This window comes from Bacillus rossius, chromosome 3 (genome assembly GCF_032445375.1).
Source record: "Bacillus rossius redtenbacheri isolate Brsri chromosome 3, Brsri_v3, whole genome shotgun sequence".
Taxonomy (NCBI): domain Eukaryota; kingdom Metazoa; phylum Arthropoda; class Insecta; order Phasmatodea; family Bacillidae; genus Bacillus; species Bacillus rossius.
Genome location: NC_086332.1, coordinates 86,264,919 through 86,289,954, shown reverse-complemented (window position 1 = coordinate 86,289,954; position 25,036 = coordinate 86,264,919). Strand labels below are relative to the sequence as shown.

Sequence of the window (25,036 nt, the reverse complement as noted above, 5' to 3'; positions counted from 1 at the left end):
AGTACTAAACAATTTTTAAATAAAATAACCTCTTTTATATTAATTTTTTTATGTAATAAGTGTATTTGAAATCAGAAGCATCAACACGAAAAAAAGCAAAACAATTTTGTATGTTAATATATTTAATAACATCTTTGCTGTGAAAGTTCTTTACTTCACTTCATGGCTCGAAGACGCACTGGCATAGTTATGGGCACTTCTTTCAAAAACTCACGTACAAGCATAATATGAACTATTAATATGGTTGTAAGAATATTACGCTTCATGTTATATATATATATTTTTACGGACGTTTGCTACGTATCAAACCGAACAAATTAATAAAGCTTGAGAAGCTATCGTGTGAGACTTATCATCCAGAAAAATTGAATTACTTTTAACTTATGTAACATCAAATATTTCAAAAGAACTGTTTTCAACCCCTGTAATAGGACTACCTATTAAAAGTCTCCGGTCAAACACAATATTGGAACTGGACATAGTGGTATATGATTCAAACAACATAGGTTTTTTAAAAAAAAATGTTCCTTGTAAGAATGATTTTATTATTACAATAGTTACACTTGAATCAAAATTTCAAAAATGGCATAATATAATGTTATGATTGGGAAAAACAGGCCCGAAAAATAAATCCCAGCCAATAAACTACAAATCTCTTTATTAGCTAATAATTAAATTACAATTAATTACTTATATTAAATACAAATAATTAAATTACAATTAATTTACCTCTTCCCAAATTAATCACACTTTAAATAAGTCCATTATTTACTCTTACCACTGAAACTCGTCCGGACAGTGGCTCTCTCTAATGTTTGTCTCTTACGACACACTTCAATCCCAACACACTACTTCGCGATGCTCGCTCGTTTAAGAAAAAAAAACACCATCGAAGATGTTTCAGTTCCTAGTGATCCGATCTTCACACACGAAGCCAGCTTGTCGCCCGCTACCGCTCGCTTCGGAGGTCACTCACCCTCTTCACTTCATTGCTTCGCAAACCACAGCTCGTCATTTATATACCTCTCTGTCCCGCTCTGGCAAGGTCTCGTAGCCGTTCGAAGTGTCTTGTCATCAAAAGTCACGACTTAACACTCGAAGCTTTTAGAACAATGGCGTTCTAGTTACGCCACTTCACGTGGCTCTGTAAACGTGCTGAACACTCGGGGGGGGGGGGGGGGGGGTGGAGGCAGTGGAGGTACGCGCTAATTGGATTACTGTTCCGGTAGGGGCCCCTGCAACGCGCCCCTACTGCAAGCTGACACACTAGCCGTTGGCCAGCCTCGTAGCTAGCTGCATCCTAACACTGCCCCCCTCTTTAAACCTGTTCGTTCCGCACAGGAAACACATCTCTTCTTGAATATTTTCTCAATTGGTCCAAATACACCACTTTCATTCGTCCCCTCTTTCCTCTCTGTATGCCATAGACCACATAATTTAGTTGTTTCAACACTTAATATGGCCCTTCCCACACCACTTGAAACTTAAGGCACCTGCTTATATTTCGTCGTGAGTTGTATAACCACACAAAATACCCCTTCCTGAAATCCAGTCGAGTTAGTTTTCATGTTTTCATTCAATTCGTAGCTAAACGAAGGTTTTTACGAACTTCACATGTATGAGTGCCATACACTCCACTCCAGATTATTGAAATAGTCGGTGCTGGTTGACTCTTGGCGAGGATGGTCACAAGGGTAACCTCAACTACTGTTCAAACACAATAGTCGCAGGTGTCTGTCCAGTCAAGTCACGGGTGGCAACCCCATATGACATCAGATATAATTGGATATGTCTAACACAATCTTGTTGGTTGTCAACCACAACCTTGGCAAAGTACTACTCTAGGGTCCTGTTGAATTTTTCCACCATACTATTAGACTGAGATTGTAAGGATGTGGTCCTGGTTTTCTTTATCCCCAGTAACTAACACACATCCTGGTGTCGATTCAAAATGGTGGTTTTGGTCTGGGTGTAGCTCCATCAGTACTCCGAATCTGCAGATGAAGTTGTTGACTAATGCATCCGCCACAGTAGTGGCTTCATCGTTAGGGAGAGCGTAGGCCTCTAGCTACTTACTGAAATAATCAGTTGCCAAAATGATACACTGGTTAACATTTTAGGTCTTGGGAAATGGCCCAGCATTGTAAATGGTTAGCCTCTCAATAGGGCTCCAACATTGTAGGACCTCATTTTTCTATGACTATAGTACTATGGTCCTTTTCTGGCTGAAATGTGTCACATTTTTTAAACCAAGTCTCTACATCCTGACTGCACCTTAACCAGTACTGACGAATCTTCTCTAGAATTTTATTTTCTCCGAGATAACCACCTGAAATCCCATTATGCATTTATTTCAGTACTTAGTAGCTGCACGGTTACCACTTCCTATTTGGACTCTCCCATGCCCTCTTCAATCATCCTTAAGGATAGGCTTTCACAGCCCTTCAGTCACTGGATATCTCATGTCATGATGGATGTCCTGTATCCCTTAACTAGCCTATAGTGGGCCCTAGATCAGGATATTGATGGTGTGCAATTTTTAGGCTGGCATGGTTCCCTTTATCCTCGCTGTTAATGGTAGTCGAATGTCATACATCTTTGATATTTACAATGAATGTAGTCTACATTGCATGATCGGCGAGAGAAGGGCATCAGCATCTCTTTGAGTTTGGCCCTTCCTGTGTTATATTCGGCAATTATACTGCTGTATCTGTTCGCTCCACCCAGCGAATTGTCCCTCTGGGTTCTTTAAATGTAATGGACACTTAATTGCAGCATGGTCAGTGCATACAAGGAATTCTCTCCCATATAAGTACTTGTGAAATAGTTGCAGGGACCTAACTACTGCATAAGTTATTTTCTTGTAACACTGTAGTTGCTTTCAGGCTTAGCTTTAGTGCCTAATGAATCGTTCACTTCAATCCTGAACCTAGGAAAATACCAGTCAATCTTCACTTGCATCTGTGTCAAGGATATACTTTTCATGACGATGGAGGTTGGCACATAAGCAGTTGGAACACAGTGCATTCTAAAGGTTGAAGCGGTCGGTGCGCTGTGTTTGAACTTCGCGCCGCGCGGCGGGCTTTGGCACTCCTTCCCTTCATCCCTTTCCCCCCCCCCTCCCTGCGTTTTGTGCTGTGCTTGACTTCCCCTCTTGAGGTGTCCGCGCATGCGCGTGGCGCCCTCTGTTTTAATTAAAACTGCGTGTATTGCCGTGGAGGCTCTTCTTGTTCGTTAGCACTCAGGTATATTGGTCGTGATAACCAGTCGGTGCTGGTTTCGCTTGAATTAAGCATGTAGGTCAGATAGTTGAGTTAGAGAGAGTGTGACAGCGGGGAGAATGCACGTAAGTGTTTGTAAGGTGGTGACCCTTACAGTCATGTAATTGGTAATTGGCAATAGTTAAACTCTAAATTGTTTATTCGGCCGTCGCCTTCTAAATTCTATTTGACATTTATTTTACCCTTTACTTATTTGGATTAATTGCTTTCTTTGCTGCGTGTAGTTTGTTTGACGTTTCTCCCCGCTATGTCTTCACTTTTCATTAGGACTTGTCTTTCGCTTTTATGTAATGTATTTAATGTGTTAATTTGTCATGCTTTAAAGTAAGTTTCATACTGCCTAGTGTAGGTTAGGCCGCGGTCGCCTGCTTGTCCATTTATGTATTGTCTAATGAGGCTTTTGTGCTAACGACCTTCATGGTCCCTGTGTGTTAACGTTTAATATAATTATAAAGTATTCTATCTATCAAGTATTTATTAAGTATCTATCAAGTTTTCAAGTATTCAATTCTATCTGTCTAAAGTAAATATAGAATTACGTTCACGTATAATGCCGTGACATCTGTACTAGTGCTTTTCTTGCTATCAGTATTAATCAGTTAATCAGTATTAATTTATATGTGATATATGAATGGTGTAATACAATTGTATGAGGATTTACATGAGGCTTTTGCCCAGGATTAAACGAAATGAATTTAAATACTTGCTACTTTAACCTTTGCATCTATCCTTGGCTATAATTAACTAATTAATTAGAATACCCTTTTGTACACTGTTTACTCAGCTCAAATTATTTTACTAATTTTTAAGGATTGTGTTACACGCAGTTGAAGGTTCACGTGAATGTACTTCACCTGTTCACACTTTCCTATGAAGCTCATGGAAGCCTTCAAGGTTCTGAATGAGAGTCTCACACCCAAAAGTCCAAAAAACCGCCACTTTACTTCTTTCAGCATTGCAGTGATCTGTCAATAATTACAAACCTAGGTAAAAATGACCTACAGCAGGTACAACATCCTAGGAAACTCATTAACTCATTTTTACTATTAAGTTGAGGATACTCCTTGATAGACTGGATCTTCTCTGGGTCTGTTCATACTACATTCTGCTATAACACTTGACTAAGAAATGTTAACTTAATGTTAGAACAAGAAGCACTTCTTTGAGTTTATATTGGCAACCCTTACTAAAACGACTATCAACCTTAGCAATGCTTCGAGCAATCAGAAGTTTCTCTAATGACATAGTAATATCTGGTTCGATGTCGCTCATGTTGCTCCTACAGTCTCACTTTATCCAAGCTGCTATAATCTGTTAATGATTGGCTGAGATTGAAACAGTTTCATTAACTTGCACTACAGGCTTGCAATTGGTTGTGAGTAAAGAGTGCTACCTCCTCTCCGCTGATCAGCAATACCTGCCCTTGAATGTCATAAACAAATCCATAATGATTAATGATATCCACTCTTAAAATTACTTCATCAGTAATGTCGGCAACAAGAAAAGTCCCTGAAAATGGCCATGTTCCTATCCTTACCTCCCAATTTAGCTGTCCATGCATGGGTGATATGATTCCAATTGTTGTTCTGTCTGTATGGTAGTGGTGTTCTTCTTAGCTGTTCGCTACTTATCAGTTCTGTCCGAACTATGGTTGCCGAGGCACCAGTGTCAACAGTATAAAACAAAGCCTGCTACTGACACATCCATTTAATGCGAGGCGTGTCACCCTTCACACCTCTTGTTTTCTTATTCTATTTGTTTTCATTAAATTGTTTTTAAAATTTTAAACTCTGCAGTTGTAAGGTTTTGTTTAATTTATTTTTGACTTATGTTATATGCTTGCCTTTTTAAATTATTTACTCTGGGCACCATTATTGTGGAACGTAGGCGCGGAGTACCGTAATTATCGCGCCTTGTTGATTGGTTTCGTAGGCGTGGTGCGGCGCCACCATCGGACTACGTGCCTGGCTGCACTGGAACTTGGCTCGGCCGCGGCAGTCAGAGTTCCGCCTCGGCGATGGGTGGTTGCAGCATGCATTTTCTGGACAAGACTTTGAACCCGATCCAGAACTATTTCGTTCCCGATGGCAACGGAGATTTAGGACGTGCCACTGGCCTGGATACCAGCCTGAAAATTAGGCCTACCAAGTAAGGTTACGCCGCCTTTTACTCACAGCCAAGATTTCGGGCTGTTTCAGTGAATTTTTTAGTGTGCACCAAACTGTGACCTCGTCTTTAACTAATTCTAAAGTTCTAAAATTCAAGATGGCGAATGTGATGTCATAATCCAATGTGTTGGAAAATCCTAGAAAACAATAAAATATGTCAGTCAGTGTGAAGGTCATACCATATAGCTGCCTGGGTCAAGGTTAAAGGTTGTGATCCTTCACGATGGTGGCTGTGACCCGTGACATCGCAATCATGGCGGACCCCGACCTCGGAACCCACGGCTCGGAGCATCATATTTATTCTATACATTCACACTACACATACAATAGCCATCAGTGTTAACAACTTCTTTATAATGGATCTGTCGGTAAAAAATTGGTTTGTATCAAGATTTAATATTTATTAGGGAACATCTTTACACATGAGCATACTGAACGATTTTATAAACAAATTTAGAAAACAAACCTCAAAAATAATTATTGTGTCACTAATGCCCCAAATAAGCCATTATTGGAAAAAACATTTGTAATGTTCATTGCAATTTCTTCGCACCCGCGAGGCATTTAAGTAGTATATATTCGGGGCTCCTGCTACTGGAGTCTTGAGTGAGGAGCTGGAACCATTGGCCGCCATCTTGGATGACCTGAACCCTGATGGCAATTTTGAATTATGACAAAGTCCACTTCTTGGATTCAGCCATTTCGGATTCTAAGAAATTCCGCCATCTTGGATTCCGCCATCTAGGATTCTATAACTTTCTGCCATATTGAATTCCAACATTTTGTTTTCTAGAACTTTCCGCCATTTTGTTTCCTAGAACTTTCAATCATCTTGGATTCCGCTAATTTGTTTTCTAAAATTTTCCTCCATTTGGCATTCCGCCCCCTTAGATTATGAAATCATGTCCGCAATATTAAAAAGACGTAATTATTATCTGAAAAAGGAAAAAAAAAAAAATAAATTGATGAAAAAGGTATTGATAACATTTTAATAAAAATGCACTTATGTCATAGAGCTTGGCGTCTTCGGTTCGAACCTGATGAGAGAAAAAATATAAATAATCCTCCCACTATTGTGACAGCTCGCAAACTGACATCCCTAACTTTTACCAGCGCATATATCATCTTGCATTCCCCCCTCAACCCCTATAGAAAAATTACTCTATTCTCGCAACTCCCCCCCCCCCCAACACAGAAATAATTATTCCTCGCAACTCTTTCCCCCTTCCCTCTTTATTAATTGTTATAGTCTCCCCTCCAGTTTTAATATAATTGGCTATAACCCCTAAAATAGCCATTTCTTATAGACGGCCACCCTACCCTCCTTTTTAAATGCTATGGTCCCCATCCATCTTTGAGACTAATTACTATACCTCTGTTCAGCCTTAAATTTTTCCACTCCTACACGGAGGTACAAGACTGTCATAGACAGTGAGGAAGATGATGCAGACGGTGGTGAGTACGACATATCCATATGGCCCTGGGACCACAGTCCGGGCTCTCGTCCGCACGAGACGAACAAGTGTTCAATGTTCAACATCTCCGAGCAGAATTACTTTTTCATCCGGGCCGGACTACAGTGCCTACAGTATGGAGATTGGTTCTACGCCACTAGCTCTGAAGTGTTTGTCACCTCCATCGCCTACCTGGAGATGTGCCGAGATGGTGCGCGCTTCCGGCTGAAATGGGTCCCGAAAGACCCGTACAAGAGAGTGAAACCCGTGGCAATGTTTGACTGTGACTACCCCAACTGCGTCATAGATCTATGTCACGCGACAGCGATTTTCCCCTGCTCGCTTAAGGAAATTATAACCTCTCTAAACACCAAAGACGGGCATCGCTGCAGCGAGCAGCGCAGTGTAACAAAACATTGTCGATATATTAAGCAGGATTCACCGCAGAGGCGAAGTTTTCACACACCCTGTTCTAAACCTCTGGGCCCTGTGGCTAGGACACACTTATTGTGCGAAGCCAAATTTCCCTCGAAATATCATATGAAAAAAATGTGGACGAAAAAACAAAATAACAAAACACGCGAATAAGTATGAACCATGGACCTGTTTTCCTTGTTGTCGTGGGCTTGTGTCAGCAGGTGCGCTGGCCCAGCCATACCCCCACCAGGGACATAGCCAGAACCCCTCCCTTCCAGGATTTTAAAGAAAAGAGTTACAAGCAGTGACATGATGAGAAAATTAAAGCAAACATTAGCTACACAAGTTTACATAGATTATTTTGGAAGAATTACTGTAATACCTAGTGGACTGCAATAATGTGTTACCTTCCCATTATAGCCCGATATGCCTCATACACAGGAGCGGCAGGAATTGTTTTCCCAAGTAATCTATATTTAATGCTGCTTTGCATATGTGCTTTTGACTTGTTTTAGCGAAATCATCAATTAATTGGTGTAAGAACTAAGAATAAAAGATAATTTAATAAATAAACCAAATACATAATTTTACAGTATTTATCAAGCAAAATCATTACTTAAATTTCTATGCGTGAAGCTGGGGTTCCAAAATTCTACTATTCCCTAAGATTTTAGTGTGACAATCAATATTGATATTAAAATTAAACTATAAAGAAATCTTGCTCATAAAAATCATATAATGGTTACACTAGATCACCGCCTTCACAAAACCCTGGCTACAGGCTTGCTTCTACATACCTGCCAACTTTCCAAGATGAAAATTAGGAAGACATTTCAAAATGTTAATTTTTCGCGTAAAGGACACGCGGCAATTTTTACTCCATGCCACAAAAATTACTGTGATTAAAAATAATTCTAGAAGCAATGATAAATAGCCTAAACCAACCATTTATCACATAAATATGATGTAAATTAACAGAAAAGTATATAAACAGTGTTTCATTGTCTTTTAACTTAATTTGAGGTTGAGCATTGCGATTTCAAAGAGGAGGCTGTCGCCTTCTTCGCTTTCTTCAAAAATTCTGCACTATAATTCTGTTCATAACATACACCAGTTTGTCTTGACTTGAGGATAGAAATTGCTTCCAGAGTTTCATTTGACATTGATGACCTGAACTGTGTTCGATTCTTCTTAATTAAGCTGAAAGTACGCTCACACTCTGCGTTACTGTGTGGGATGGATAAGATTGATAACATTACTCTAGCTATCCGATTATACTTTGCCACTCCATATACTCCTCGAATACTGGCTAACTGAGACCATTTTATATCTTCACTTACTTCTGTTGCACAAATATCTGAAATGTCGTTGACCTGAAGAGTTGTGAACTGCTTTTGTATTTCGTCTATAGCAGCATCTTGTGTTTCCCCTTCCTTTATAGCAAGCATAATAGGAAATAATTCCACAAAATAATGGACAGAAGAAAAGCTGGCATTCTCAATGTTACTGAGTCTAGCAACTTCTGCATGTTTCAATACCTCATCTTTTAAAGGAAACTTGTTGACAATGTAATCGCAAGCTAAGACAAAGTACTTACGAACAGAAGAATAGAAAACTATTTTTTCTTTGTCTTCCAGTGTTTTCACAATGTTTACAGCCTGATTCCCTACAACTAAATCAGCATCTTCTTTCTGATTCTCAATGGAGTGGTAGTCGAGTTCAAGTAAGGAGCTGCCTTTAATTACTTTCGGCTTGACAAAGTTTGATAACAGGTCTCTCAAAAAATCAAACAACAGTTGCCTAAGGACATGGATATGTGGAGATGCCGACTGTAGGGTTGTATTTACCTTATCGAATGATGGTATTACACTAAGAAGAAATAGACAAAAAGCCTTGCTGAGTTTAGATGTCAGGAACATAAACAACTTTTCTTCTCGATTAATGACAGGAGTTAGATTCTTCAAACAAGGTTTGTCACGAGAGCTTGCTAAAGCAACTGTCTTACTACTGGAACTAGGGACACTAATGGAATCTGATTTCCTTTTGCGTTCATTTTCATTTTTGGCATTTAGGCCTACTCCAACAGGGTTTGGAATGGGTTGTTTTTTATGTGAGGGGCTCATCTTAGGAATTCTGTACGAGCTAAGGCTACCAGATGATGACGATTTCTGACTTGCAACTTCTTCACTGAAGAAACTAACCAATGGGTCCAATTGTTCAACTAGCCTACACAAACTACGCCCAAGAGAGAGCCACCTTGTACTAACGTGTTTCAAAATATTTTTTGCTTCCTTATTATGAAGCTCTTGGAATTTGTGGAATCTGTCTATTCTCTTTGCACTTTTTTCTAAGTAATAGAATATATCCACAAGTATTTCATATATTTTTATGGGTAAACCCCCTACAGCTTTTTCGGCAGCCAGATTAATTAGATGGCAAATGCATCCTACAACTATGAGATCATTTTGCTTTTCTTTTAATACAGCTGCAACGCCGTTCTTGCGACCTACCATTACAGCTGCATTATCACAACACAATGCTATACAATTCTTAACAGGTACTTTCTTGAGTTCAAACTGTGAAAGCACTAAGTTCCCTATATTACGTCCGGTGGAATCACCCTCCAATGCAGAAATGGACAAAACTGTGTTAACAATTTTCTGCTGCTTTTCATCATAGAATGTGACAACAATCGGGTAAAGTTTCGCATTTGAGTCGTTACTACCATCAGTAGCAACAGCAAATGGTCCATTTTGTAAACAATGGACCAGGTCTTCTGTTTTATCAGAAGCCATTTCACTTACAATAGCTGCAGTTTTAGTTCTGGCACACCCGTACTTTTTGGCTATCTCTGAGTTTGGAAACATTTTCCGCAGCAATGCACCTGCATGATCTGCAGCAGTCAAAGGTATATTATGCTCTACCAAAAAGGCCGTAAACAGGCACTCTGCTTTTATCACGTCTAAGTCGGCATTTCCCGTTTTGACAAAAAAACTTGATATTTTCTGGCTTTCTTCCTGGCATTTTACATTTGCGGCATGTTTGGCGCTTCGACAATGAACCGTTATGTCCGTTTTCCCACCATGTGCAATATTTATGTCGGAATGACAAACTGTACAGTAAGCAAATATGTCACCCTTTACAGACTTCTTAATAAAAGAGAATTCAACACTGTACTGTTCTCTAAATACTTGATTATACACTTTCTGTTTTTTCTTAGTACTCATTTTTACCGAATTTAAATCAAACAATAACCTGAGAAACAGATTAACGGCTTACCTAACAAAAAACTTGTGCCTCAAAGGCCGAAACCATAATGAATAAAGAAACTAAACGTAACAATACCAAATTACTGCACAAATGGTATACTGATACATTAAAAAAGTCTTTAAATCAAATTACATCACGCACGAATTACCGGTAACTCCGCTAAAACACCGCCATCTCAACTGCAACTAATGAAAACAGAAAACCATCAGCATCAACAAAAGGGATAAAACAATCGATACAACAGTATCGACACATACTCTAATGTAAATATATCGTTTCCTAAGGTTCACATCGATATATCGATTACAATACTCGAGATAAATCGTTCTGTTACGCAGAACTTATTCAAAGTTGTGGAAAATTCGTACAAAATAACACTTGTCCGTAAAATCGTACAACGAAGCTATTTTTCGTACATTTTCCGGGAAAATCGTACAAGTTGGCAGGTATGCTTCTACCCTTCAAAAAACAGCCCGCATGTTATAAAAGTAAGCCTTCAGAATAAAATATTTATTCAGTCTTCATCCAGGGCACAGCAAGTAACGCTGTACAGCTATCACCCAAGTAACTACTACCAGAGCGTCGAGCCTAGCAACGGATCTGTTAGGTATTCTTGCTTGATTGGAGAAGAGCTGAGGAAATATGGGTTCGAGCAAGTGTTATATGCCGAAACGCCATCGTCATTTCAGCATTGTCAGTCAACTGTATTGAAGAATGACGCTGTCCAGTTTCATTTATGAAACCAGGTACCCCTCTTCCATCTAAAGTCGACCGCATCATCCAGTTAACGCAACAACAAGGGGAAAAATAGACTGTGAGTCATCTGGACCACCTCCAAAATACACATCAGCATGCAGCTGTAGTCTGGTCCCAAGACAGACATCACCACTACCCAATGCAAGACATACCAAGATGGTGCGCAGTAGACATCATTCCAGAACTGTTAGGGGTGCAACAACCAATAAGCTCATTGAGAAGATGTTGCGTCAAGCCAAACACTTAGTGTTTAAGAATACATTATAAGCCATTAACGTAACTAACAGTGACTAGTGTAGTGACAGATAAATAAAAAAAAAGTATCTTTTCATGTCTGTCCTCACTGTATATTAAACTAAACTTTTATTATTTTATTCTTATAAAAAAACTCTGAAATAATCATTAAGTGTTAATGTAGAAATTCTAAGTGGTAAATTCGCACAATAATAATTTACCGAAATAAAAATTATTCTGTTTGAAACTTCATTCAAAGTAGAGCAAGACTTGCATCAGGTAAAAGTTTAACTGAAATAAATAATCCAAAAATACTACAGCAATGAACTAATTTGTGCAGTCTTTGTCTCTCCTCTGTTTGCATCTGGTATTGGGCGGGGAATTTTGACGAATAAAAAATTCCTAATATTATTACCAAAAAAACTCTGTCACTATACTAAAAAAATTAAAAGTATTTCATACAAAAATAAATTTTAAAAATGCTCATAATAAATGAAATTTTAAAAAAAATGTATTTCGTAAATTGATTTAAAAAATGTATATTAATTCAGTAATTTGTACGAGTTTATGTTTAAGTTGTGTTTTATTATCATTGGAGACGATTGTGTTGATCATATACTTTTGGTTAAAAGAACTGACGAATGCATCATTTTTTAATAAAGAGTGGAACATGAGCATTGAGGCTTTCGTTAACTACAACAATTATACGCGTGAGGTTTGCGTATGGCAAATGCAACAGGAAGAAACTCAAATTGGAGGAAATGACCTCTACTTCGAAACTGATGAAACCTTGTATTCCAAAAGAAAAAAATAACGCCGGTAGAGTGTTACCTGAACAGTGGGTCTTCGGTGGAATTCGCCGAGAGATTAATGAATGTTTTTTATCGCCTGTTCCTAACAGATCTCAAAAACACTCTTTTGCCACTAATTTGTAGAAACATTATACCTGGCTCTATAATTGTAAGTTATTGTTGGAATGCAGATATAAACATTTAGCGTGAGGGTTGTATACATTATAACGTGAATCATAGTTACAACTTTGTGGGTGCGCAGACGCTACAACACACTCGAACAATTAAAAGATTGCGGTGCTCCGCGAAATGGGGCAACAAAATGAGAAGAGAAACAAAAAGGGAATTCCTGACATTTAACTTAGCCGAATTCATGTGGCGAACACAGCTACGAGGAAAATACCCATTTGTTAAAGTTTTAAATGACATTAAAGCATTTTATGAGTCAGTAATAATAGATTAACATTATTTAATTTGTAAAATTAAGCTATACATTATGTATTCATAACGATTTATAAAAATATTGAATCAATATCGATGTATCATAATCGATTTCGTAGGTGGGAAGATAACAGATAAGTACCCACCGACTGTTACTCTTTACTAGGTCATTTGGTGATTAATTTATAGTAGGGCTACTTCAAGTACATTATTAAAATACAGAGGAATATTAAATTCCAGCCTGGAATGTTGCCTAATAACTCAAATTTTGCAGTGCCCTTCTCAGTAATCATTACATTATTTTATACATAATTACATTTAGTTGAAGTCAGGGGAGCAAATCTGTAGAATGCGCCCCGAGAGTTTTGCACGTGCGGTTAACCGACACGTCATCTCTGGATAGGATGCTTGTATGTTGTATACTGCCCATATTTTAACCTATATGCGTGCATGCAGTAACCTTAAAACTTTAAAAGACACAGAAAGATTTTTATAGAACATAGTTTTGACATCACACCCGTTTCACAGTCACGCTTTTGCCAGTGCAAGCGGGCGTCCCTTAGCGTGGGAATTTTTAATTCCAAGGACCAGGAGGGAAGGGTGTGCGCCCCCCCCCCCCCATGATGTATGCCCATGGTTGAAGTGATATATGATTTTGTTTGTTTTGAAAACAGCTATTCTGAAACCACAAGTACTGTTTAATGAAACAGGGTAAATGTATGTAACGGAACAGCTCACCACTGCTTGCTGCAGTGTTGTCTTCTTTGCCGTGCACCAGTAGTTCCTCCATGTCAGCTCGACACAGTCACGCCACACAAGCGGGGGTACACACGTCACCAAGCCGCAGGCACGACATATCGCAAGTCAGGAGGCATGCGCTCCCGCATAGCACGCGCTTGACACCGAACTGCAGCAGGCTAGACTGTTTGCGTGCGAGCGCGCGCGCGTCTACAGCTGCTAGCGTCGCGTGCGCGCGCAGGTCCCGGCGTCCGGGTGGAGGGGAGGGAGTTTCCCCTCCCGCGGCGCTTCCTTGTCACTTCCGCCCGCGGCGCAGAACTGTGGTCACGCAACATCGCAGTCGGTTATAGACATGAACAAATGATGTACATCTTCCCTTTTCTTCCGTCCATAAACTCATTCATTACTAGCGTAAAATTGGCCAGCGGGGCTACCAATTCCAACTTATGTAAAGAATGCCACGGTTCATGGCGGAGAAACTCTAATTGCCGAGACTGAGACCTAGTTTTTGGAAGTAGTTTTGGCCCCACCCGCTAGATATTAGTTTTCATAATATATTACTAACATGGCTATATTGAAAGTGAAAGTTAATTTCACTTTATTTTGTTTAGCCACATATTTTGTGGTGTGGCATACCAGAAATTATGCATCTCCTACTAATTTATATAGAAAATGCTTTTTTTAATTACAAAACAGCATTAAGTGTTTCTTGCACAGTTTAAATCTGTTACTAAGAAATTAGTCAGGTAGTTAAATTAACATTATAAACCTAACACTCCCGTCCCAGTTTTTTTTTGGCTAGTAATTATGGGCCTACTCAACAGTTAGCGCCACATGTCACGCGAAACATGGTTTCAGTTTCCACAGTAAGTCGCACTGCTATGTCCCCCTCTGTGTCTGCGACTTTGCGTAGACAGAATTCATCTCACGGGTTATTTAGATAGAAAAACTGGACGATTAATGTTTTTTTATTATGCACACTAAAATTTAAGTTATTTAAAATTTTCCTTAAAACTAATTTTTTTTAAATGTTCAGGAGCAAGCACAGACAATTCAGTGGGATCACATATTCAAAATCTTTTTGTTTATATCTGTACCTGGCTGAAACATCTTACACTCAATTCTTTGCCAATTTTCGAAAACGTCTGCCCTTGTATCATTTTCAGTGACCTTCTCCGAGTTCAATTGTAAAGATTGGGTGGTTTTAAGTGTCTAAGTAATTTTATGTGTACCCTAATTTTTAGTATATGATTATCATGGTATCTTTAGAACCGTTTGAAGTATTGCGTTAAAATTATTACTAAATTAATTACGAGGTTACTAACTAAAACATGTATGAACATTAAGTCGTCAATAGCCTTTAGCAATTTTGAGGTCATAAATTGTTTACAGATAGATACATGTTTTTTAGCATTATAGTAGGTTTGGGGTATCTTATTTCAAAAGTCCAAGCCAGACAATTCGAGATTATTTTTATGTCTTGATGAAGTTTCATTACTGATCTCACAATCCGATATCGAGGTAAAATGCTTTTCATTATCTGTTAACTAGGCTGCACTTGCGTTAGTCAACATCTATTCTCGTTTATTGCTAACTCAAGTTCGTCCAGGGAGTGTATAGGAAACTCTTATCCAGAAAAGTAAAGCAAATGGTTACATTAATGCAGGTATTTCAAGTTTCACTTTTAATCATATTGCATATGCGAAATACTGGTGCATGGTGAATTGTAAGCTGATGGCTTTAGCGTATTCAGGTACTGACTGCGCGATTTTCTATGAAACGTAACATTTCAGTCTAACGATATAATTTAAACTATAAGTACTACTGAAAGTGCAGTTTCCAACTAGACGGATTCGTACATGTTTTGGCGATGATCACAACCTAACCAAAGAATTCAATAAAGAACCCGAAAGACGTACAAAAAAATTTAAATAAATATTTCGTGGTACACAGGATACATAATAAATATTTGTTATAATTTTTACATATTAATTCTGCTTACATGCTTCTGAATGAAGTTTTCTTTTTGATCTGCCTTAATTAATTTTTTATAATTTACTCATTTAAATGCCTTTACTATATAGTTTAAATGCTTATGTGTTCAGATTTCACGCAGCAGATGGTAAAACTGGCTTAGATACAAATTAAGGAACTGCGGGAAGAATCGTCGAAGTCTGCTCCTTACACGTGCCCAATTTCCTGTTCCTGATGAACTTTCCAGAAGGGCTCGTGGATGCAGCAGTACAAACGTATGGACTAGGAGTAGGCTGTTGAACTTAGTTCTCTTGTGCGGAGTGTGAAACAGGCTTTTCCTAGACTTCTTCCTTCTCCAAACATTACCCCGCCGGTTGAGGAGCTGGTCAAATATTAGTAGCGTTATTTTGCTAACTTTCAAAACCAAAAACCCTGCAAGCGACCTTTTTTTCCCGCCACAAGCTGTTCGCCCACATCAACTGTGTATCAACTAAATAGGCTTTATCATGTAACATTCTAAAATGTTGACAGTTCTTAAAAGTACACTGTAAAAAATGTTTTGTACTTTTACGAGGATAGTCTTTGGAAACCCTGTTACCAAATATATTACTTGATAATTGAGAGGCAATGTTTTGTACTATATGATATTTTACAAAGCACTGCCTTGTAGTTTTATAAGTTATATCGTTGGCAACTCGGTTTCCAAGGATTTTCCTTGTAAAAGTGCAATCTTTTACAGTGTAGTGCTAAGGGTCCACGGCCACTACCACTGTTGTTCGTAAACCAAATTGTAAACAAAATCATATTAGTATTTTACTTGGTTATTGTCAGTGATCTTAAACAAACATCATGTGATGCTTTGCAAGTGTCATCTCGGAAACCAATGGTACTACTTTTGAGAAATGTCAAATTTGAGACAAATTAAATGTCGCAGACTACAACTATACAAAAACATTCAAAAAGTTTGATAAATCTTAACAGAGAAATTACAATATGATTTATTATTTCAAAAAATTGATAGCTAACTAATCCAATCAATTCATACTACAATTTGGACAACATAAAAGTTCATAACATGCACATGCTCCACTTTAGCACAGCAATGGTAAAATGCATGGAATCCATTTCCACGTGCAATGATACTTAGTTACAGTGAAGATGTATTCAATGATTGGATCACATTATTCTTTTGACATACCTATGGACGAGTCTGAGCAAGTAGCAAGTCGTTATTGCAATGGGGTGACCAAGTACTGAGAAACCTCCTTTATGGGTTCGATTATACAAATAGCACAACCAAATAATTATGTAATCTATGAAAATAATGCCTTTTGTTACTCTCTGGGCGTGTAGCTGTTAAAGAGACACTATATAAATTTGAGGGGGGGGGGGGGACCGGCCCTTATTATTTTAACGACTTTGTAGTGATTCAAGAAAGATCGACATTAAAAGACTTTTAAAGAACCATTCTTTAATTTAAATGTACCTCATAATTGGGAGCCCCTTGCGCTTGCAAAATAGTAACTGTGAAACGGGAATGATAAACGTAAACCTGCAGGATCCCTTTAGAATTCGAAAGATTTTCACCTGATTACAATCATAGTCATTCCTAAATATAAATTAAATGCTGAACGCAAATAAAAATCATTCAGAGGATATACGTTTTGTAGCCGCCAATCACTATTAACTTCAGGAATTCCATTAAGTAATATATTATTTTATTAGGAAACCAAATTGATGAATTATTAAACGGTAAAATATTGTTGTAGACTGACAACTCACTGTAGAACCCACGATAGCTTTTTCAGTTTCAATCTCTCCCACTTAAAATATTAGCATGTGTTGTGCATGCTTCGTAGGGAAAGTGTTTAATGTAGCCTCTTTGAGCCAGGATACAACATGGGTTCTGAACGGTACATACAACGCCGTCCCGCACTTCACCAACTGCGGCATGTTTTTAATCAAGAAGCGTGGTTGTCTATACTACTGCATTGTTGGGTAGATTGCCGCGTGGTTCGCTAGACTACCGCATTGTTAAATCGACTGCAACGTTGTTGGCTACACTGCCCCATTGTTGGGTAGACTGCCACGTGGTTGGATACACTGCTGCATTGTTGAGTATACAGCCGCGTGATTGGTTATACCACCGCATTGTTGGGTAGACAGCCAACTGGCTGGCTACACTGCCGCAGTGTTGGATAGACTGCTGCGTAATTGGCTACACTGATATATTGTTAGGTAGATTGCTACGTGGTTGGTTACACTGCCGAAGTCATGGGTCCACTACCGCGTAATTGGCAACATTGGCTACACTGCCATAATGTTTGGTAGACAGACGCATTGTTGGAAACACTGCGCATTGTTGGGGAGACTGCAATGAATTTAGCTACACATTAGTTAGACAGCCGTTTGGTTGGTTACACTGCCTCATTATTTTATAGACTTCCGCGTAAATGGCTAGACTGCTGCATTGTTGGCTAGACTGCTGAGTGGGTGGACTACCGTGTAGTTGCAACACTGCTTGTTGAAGAGAAGACTGACGCGTGGTTGGCTATATAATGCTGCATTTTTGGGAAGACTGCCGCGTGGTTGGCTACAATGCCGCATTTTTGGATGCATTATCGCATTGTTGGGCAGAATGCCATGTTGTTGGCTACAAAGCCGCATTGGGTAGAATGGCATGTTGTTGACTACAAAGTCATGTTGTTGTGTAGAATGCCACGTAGTTGGATACACTGCAGCATTGTGAGGGAAAGTTACACATTAGCTACACCTCCTCATTGTTAGGTAGACTGCCACAATTTCGGTTTCAATGCCACATTGTTAAGTAGACTGCACCTAGTTGGCTAGACTGCTGCATTGGTGGATAGACTGCCATGTTGTTGGCTACACTGCCCTATTGTTAAGAAGACTACCGCGTGGTTGCCTAGACTGCTGCATTTCAAGTAGACTGCCGCATGGTTAGTAAAAATGATGCACTGTTGAATAGGCTGCTGTGTGGCTGGCAAGACTGGTGCATTGATAAGCAGACTACTTTAAGGTTGCATACCCAGACATTTTTAGAGTAGACTTCCATGTGGTTGAATACACTACCGCATTGTTGGGTGGATGCCACATAATTTGCTACACATTTACACTGTCATGTAGACTGCCTTGGTGTTGGTTACACTGCTGCATTGTTTAATAGACAACAGCAGGGTAGGATATACTGCCACATTGTTGGGAGCCTGCCCCATCATTACCTACACCTCCGCATTATTAGGCAGACTGCTGAATGATTGGCTATACTGACACATTGTTAGGTAGACTGTCGCGATGTTGGCTACTTTGCTGCATTGTTTGATAGACTATCATGTGGTAGCTAGCCTTCCATTTGTTAGGGAAAATGTGACATGGTTGGCTAAACTGCCGCATGAATAAGAAAACTGCTGTGTGGTTAGTTATGTTGCCGCATTGTTTGGACAATTCTGCTAAGTTGGCTTCTCTTCAACATAGGTAGAAAGCTGCATGGTTGATTTTACCGCCCCATTGTTTGGTAGACTACCACTTGCATATCTTCTCTGCTGCATTATTAGATTGACTGGCACATTGTTAACTACACTGCCACATTGTTAAGTTAGACTTTCAGGTAGTTTTATAGACAGTCACATTGTTAAGTATACTGCCTCATGTTTGGCTACACTGCCGCATTGTTGGATATAATACAATGTATTTGGCTACACTGCTACATTGTTGAGTAGACTACCACAAGTTGGCTATACTGCCATATTGTTAGGTAGACTATCGCAAGGTTGTCTAAACTGCCACAGTGTTGAGTAGACTGCCGCATAGTTGGCTATAAACCACATTGTTGGATAGACTGCCACATGGTTGGCTACACTTCCGCAGTGTTGAGTATGCTTCCCCAAATGATTGGTAACAATGCCGCATTCTTAAATAGACTGCTGCGAGGATGGTTGGACTGCCTCTTTTGTTAAGTAGACTACCGCGTGTATGTATAATCTCCCACATTGTTAGGTAGACTGCCTTACAATTGAATACACTGTCGCACTATTATATAGACTGCCGTGTGGTTGGCTACACTGATGCATATTTGAGTTGATTGCCATGTGGTTTTTTACACCTTTATATTGTTAAGGTAGGCATCCGCATTATTTTCTACACTGCAGCATTGTTTTGTAGACTGCTATGTGATTTGATATACTGTTACATTGAGAGGGAGACTTTTGTGTAATTAGATACACCTCCGCACAGTCAGGTAGACTGTTGTATTTTTGGCTGATCGGCCGCATTTTTGGGTCGACTGCCACCCGTTTGGCTACAGTGCCGCATTGTTGGGTTGATTGCCATTTGGTAGGGCTAAACTGCAGCATTGTTAGGTAGAATGCACGTGGATGGCTACACTGCCGCATTGTTGGGTAGAATGCTGTGTGGTTTGTTCCACTCCTACATTTTCAATGAAACAGCCAAATTATTAACTACGGTCCCTTATTGTTAGGTAGACTGCTGCAAGGTAAAATACACAATTACATTTTTGGGGACAGCAGCATGATTCTCTACACTGCAGCATTGTTTAGAAGACTCCCACATGGTTGACTTATCTGCCACATTGTTGGGTAGACTGGCACATGATTGGCTTTAGTACCGCAATTCTCGGTAGTCTACTGCATGATAATTACAGAGCCATATTGTTAGGTAAATTACGTGTGATTGACTAACATTTAGCATTGTTTGATGATACCACATGATTTACTAGATTGCAGCATTGTACACAGCCGTGTAGTATGCTACTCCACTAAATTGTTGGGTATTCTGCCACATGGTTGGTAAAACTGCCAAATTGTTGGGAAGACTGCTGCATGGTTGGTTACACTGCCACATTGGTAAGTAGACTGAATAGTGGTTAACCACACTGCCACGATGCTAGGTAGACTGTCCCATGGTTAGATAGACTGTCCCGTGGTTGGGTACCTGCCACATTGTTAGGTATACTGTAGTATGGTTGGCTAGATAGCCGCATTATTAAGTAGACTGCAGCATAGTTGCCTACACTGCCGCGTTTTAGGGTATTTTACAATGCGGTTAACTACAATGCTGCATTGTTAGGTAGACTACCACATGGATTGCTAGCTTGCCACATTGTATGGTAGATTGCCACGTAATTGTATACACTGCCGTACTTTTCAGTAGATTGCCGCATGGTTAGCTACACTGCCGCATTGTTGAGAAGTCTGCAGCATGGTTGGATAGACTACCGCATAATGTATAGATTACCGCATGGTTGGCTAGACTGCCACATTTATAGGAGAAAAAAGTGTGTTTGGCTACGCAGCCATAGTGTTGGAGAGTCTACCATATGATTGGTTACACTGTCACATTTTTGGGTATACTTCCATGTGATTGGCTAAACTGCCACATTGATGGGTAGATTGCCACATGTTTGATTATGGTGCCGCAATTTGGGTAGACTGCAGCATGGTTGGCGAAAATAACTCATTGTTGAGTAAAGTGTAATATTGTAGGAAACACTGCCACTTTGTTGTGTAGACTGCCGAGTGGTTCGCTACAATGTCATGTTGTTGGGTAGAGGGATGTGTGTTTGGCTTCACTGGTGCATATTTGTGTAAAATGTTGCATGGTTGGCTTCACTGCGCCATTGTTAAGTAGACTACCACAATTGCTAACTGCCGCATTGTTGATAGACTGCCGCATATTTGGCTAGACTGCCAGATATTTAGTAAGTCTGTCACATGGTTGGCAACACTGCCGCAGTATTGGATAATATTCTGTGTAATTGGCTACACTGCCACATTGTATGGTAGATGGCCACGTGGGAAACTACACAACACACATTTTTATGTATACTTCCCCGAGATTGGCTACACTGCACATTGTTGGGTAGAATGTTACATAGTTGGCTAGATTGCCGCATTGTTGGGTATAATGTGGAATTGTTGGATACACGGATGCATTATTGGGTAGAGTTTAGCATGGTTAGCTAGACTGCCATATTGTTAAGTAGACTGTCATGTGATTGGCAACAATGGCACATTGTTAGATATACAGTCGCATGGTAGGCTAGACTGGAGCATAGTTATGTAGACTACCACATGGTTGGCTACCGTGATGCATTGTTATGTATCATGCTGCGTAGTTTTGTACACTGTACCATTGTTTGTTAGACTGCCGTGTGATTGGCTACACTGCCACATTGTTGGGTAGATTGCCATGTAGTGGCTAGACTGCCACATTGTTAAGTATACTGCCCCATGTTTATCTACACTGCCGCAATGTTAGGAAGACTTCCGCGAAGTTGGCTACACTGCTGCAATGTTAGGTAGACTGTCACATATTTGACTAGACTGCCGCATTGTTAGGTAGACAGCTGCATAGTTCGGTAGACAGCTGCATAGTTGGCTACACTGCCGCAGGTTTAAGTATACTTCTCATGGTTAGCTAAAATACCACATGCTGGCTATACTGCCGCAGTGTTGGGTAGATTGCTACATGTCTGGCTATGCTTCCGTACTTTTACATAGATCGCCGCATGTTAGGTTATAATGCCGCATATTTGGGTCAACTGCCTCGTTGTGGGTTTCACTCCTACATTGTTGAGGTAAACCACCACATTATTGGCTACACTGCCGCATTGTTAGGTAGACTGCTGCATGGTTATATACAGAGATACATTGTTGGGGAGACTGCCACATGATTGTCTACACTGCAGCATTGTTTGTTAGACTGTCACATGGTTGTCTAGACTGCCAAATTGTTGGGAAGACTGATGCATGATTGGCTACAGTGATTCTTTATTGGATATACTGCCATGTGATAATTATTTTGTCGCATTGTTATGAAGGCTGCATGTGGTTAGCAACACTGCCGCATTGTGGAGTTAACTACCGCATGTTTTCCTATATGCCACATTGTTAGGTAGACTACCACGTGGTATTCTACATGGGCACATTGTTGTGTATACTCCTACATGGTTGTTACAAAGCCACATTGTTGTGTAAACTGCCGCGTGGTTGGCTATTCTGTCACACCTTTTTGTAGAATTCCGCGTGATAGACTACACTGCTGTATTCTGCTATGTGTTAACTACACTGCAGCATTGTTAGTTATACTGCCGCATTGTTGAATAGAATGCCGCATGAATGGCTAGAATGCCACTTTGTTTGGTCGACTGCCATATTTTAGGCTACACTACTGTATTGTTAGGTGTATTGTCACATGGTTAGCTAAACTGCCGCAGTTTTGTGTAGTAAACCGCATAATTAACTACACTGTTATATTGTAAGGAAGATGGCCACTTGTTTGATTAAACTGCCGCAGGTTGGGAAGACTACCAAATACAGCTACACTGTTAGACTGCAGCAGGGTTGGCCAAACAACCGCATTGTTGGATAGTCTCTGTGGTTGGAAACACTGCTGCATTGTTGAAGAGACTGTCACATATTTGGCTATATCTCAGAATTTTTAGGTAGAATACATTGTGACTGGCTACACTTTTCGCTTTATTGGTGTGACCGCTGCGTAGTTGGCTAGACAGCCTCTTTGTTGTATAGTCTACTGCGTGGTTGTGTTCAGTGCCGCATTGTTTGATAGACTACCGCGTAGTTGCAACATTGCAAAATTGTGTAGAGTGCCACATAGTTGGCTACATGCCACATTGTTGGATAGTCTGATGTGTGGTTGGCTAGACTGCCTCATTATTATGTCGTCTACTGCATGGTTGGCTACACTCCCACATTGTTGGGTAGACTGTAGTGTGGTTGGCTACACGCCCACATTGTTGGATAGCCTGCCACACAGTTGGCTACAATATCGCATTATTGGGTGACTGCTGCGTGGTTTGCTATCCTGCTGCATTGTTGGGTAGTCTGCCTTCTAGTTAGCTACACTGCCCAATTGGGCAGACTGCTGCGTGGTTGGCTACACTGCCACTTTTTTTGGGTAGACTACTGCGTGGTTGGCCACACTGCCCCTTTGTTGTGTAGACTGCCCCTGGTTGGCTACCTGCAGCTTGGTTGTCTACATTGCCGCAGGGTTGACTAACTTCTGCTTGGTTGTCTACACTGCCGCGTGGTTGGCTACATTTCTAAGTGATTGACTACACTGCAGCATGTTTTACTACACTGCACATGGTTGGCTATACTGCCTGTGGTTGGCTGCAATGTCACATGGTTGGTTTCACTGCCAATGGTTTGCTACACTGCCGTGTGTTTGGCTGCACTGCTGCATGGTTGGTTACATTGCCCCGTCGCTGCATTTATTGGGCGCCAAGCATTTGTTGTTGTTTTACGGCACTTGGATGCGCATTCTGGCGTGACAGAAAAAGTAAAGAAACGAAACAATTGATTTTTAGAAGGACGTTGTAACAACCCACCCCATCCCTTCTCGCCGTGCGCCTTCGGGTGACAACGATCGTTGGTTATTAGTGAGTCAGCGACTACTTCAGATGCTGAGAACCTAGCCCCTGCTGCCTTGGGTCCGACAATGGCCAAGACGACATAGATCGATGGTTTCAATCGCCTGCTGAAAGGCAGAGACATGACAGACAATAGTTCTGATAAAAGCAAACCACTGTTAATCGTTCATATTCAAATAATATTGCAGACATGAAAGCTGTTTTGAGAACCTCCTCCATTCTCTGAAATTCCTATTCAGGAGGAACTTCGCTGAGTGATGGAGTATCCTCCAGGAACTGACTGGTGACAAGTTACTAGAACTTAAGAAAGTTCTAATTTTGATCGATAAACTCCTGGAGAAGTACGTTAAATGGGCCAAGGAAACAACTCCAAACAAATAAGAGAAGAAGTGGGTAGTATTTGTTTATCCCATGATACATTGCCAAGATGCGACAGTCATCAAATTGGTGGTGTTAGATATATTCAAAAATGAGACGAAGAAAACATTAGAGAAGGAAGCTTCTCCTGAAGTGGACATATATCCAGAGTGGAATAAACAAGAATTTTTCAAATGCTGTAAAGATGGTCACAGAGTTGACTTACTACTCGACGGCTGAAATTTAAAAGCTGAAAAACTTTATGTCACCAAAGATAATCCAGCTTAAAAGGTTGATTGATAAAGTACCAGCCCTACTGGATAATGCAAGAATGAAAGAGACTCTTAAAGCTCAAGGCCTCAAGATTCCCTCTACTTTGAACCTCTGTATTCTTCTTTGGTAAGAGGCAAGGAACATTTTGAAGGACACATTGATAAAAACTAACATAAGATCAGAAAGTAAATCATCATAGCATTTCCTGAGAATGAGGAACAATAGAGTGAAACAACAAAGAGAGAATTACTCCAGAGTATTGATCCTGTAAAGGAAAACTATGTGTTACAGTACTAAGAAAACTATTTAAAGGAGGCATTCTCAATGAAATTAAAGATAAGGACACAATGGAAAAATAGAAGAACAGTGACAAGATAAAGTCTCTTGGGCTCAGATTTGAAAAGTTCCAGGGAAAGGGTCCACAGATCATTATTTATGATATTTTCAAGGG

General features: G+C 39.9%; 1 protein-coding gene across 3 annotated transcripts in view; it reads right to left on the bottom strand.

Moving 5' to 3' along the window:
- LOC134531005 (uncharacterized) overlaps positions 1-25,036 on the bottom strand; it is a 153,726-nt gene that overhangs the window by 90,030 nt on the left and 38,660 nt on the right. For 2 of the 3 annotated variants that reach the window (XM_063366431.1, XM_063366433.1), the window contains exon 1: positions 13,551-13,773. The exons of the other annotated variant lie outside the window; for it this stretch is intronic. In XM_063366431.1, coding sequence (XP_063222501.1) covers positions 13,551-13,602 — 52 coding nt within the window. In that variant the 5' untranslated portion in view covers positions 13,603-13,773. Of the gene's footprint in view, positions 1-13,550; positions 13,774-25,036 lie in introns of those variants that run through there. 3 annotated transcript variants of the gene reach the window in all.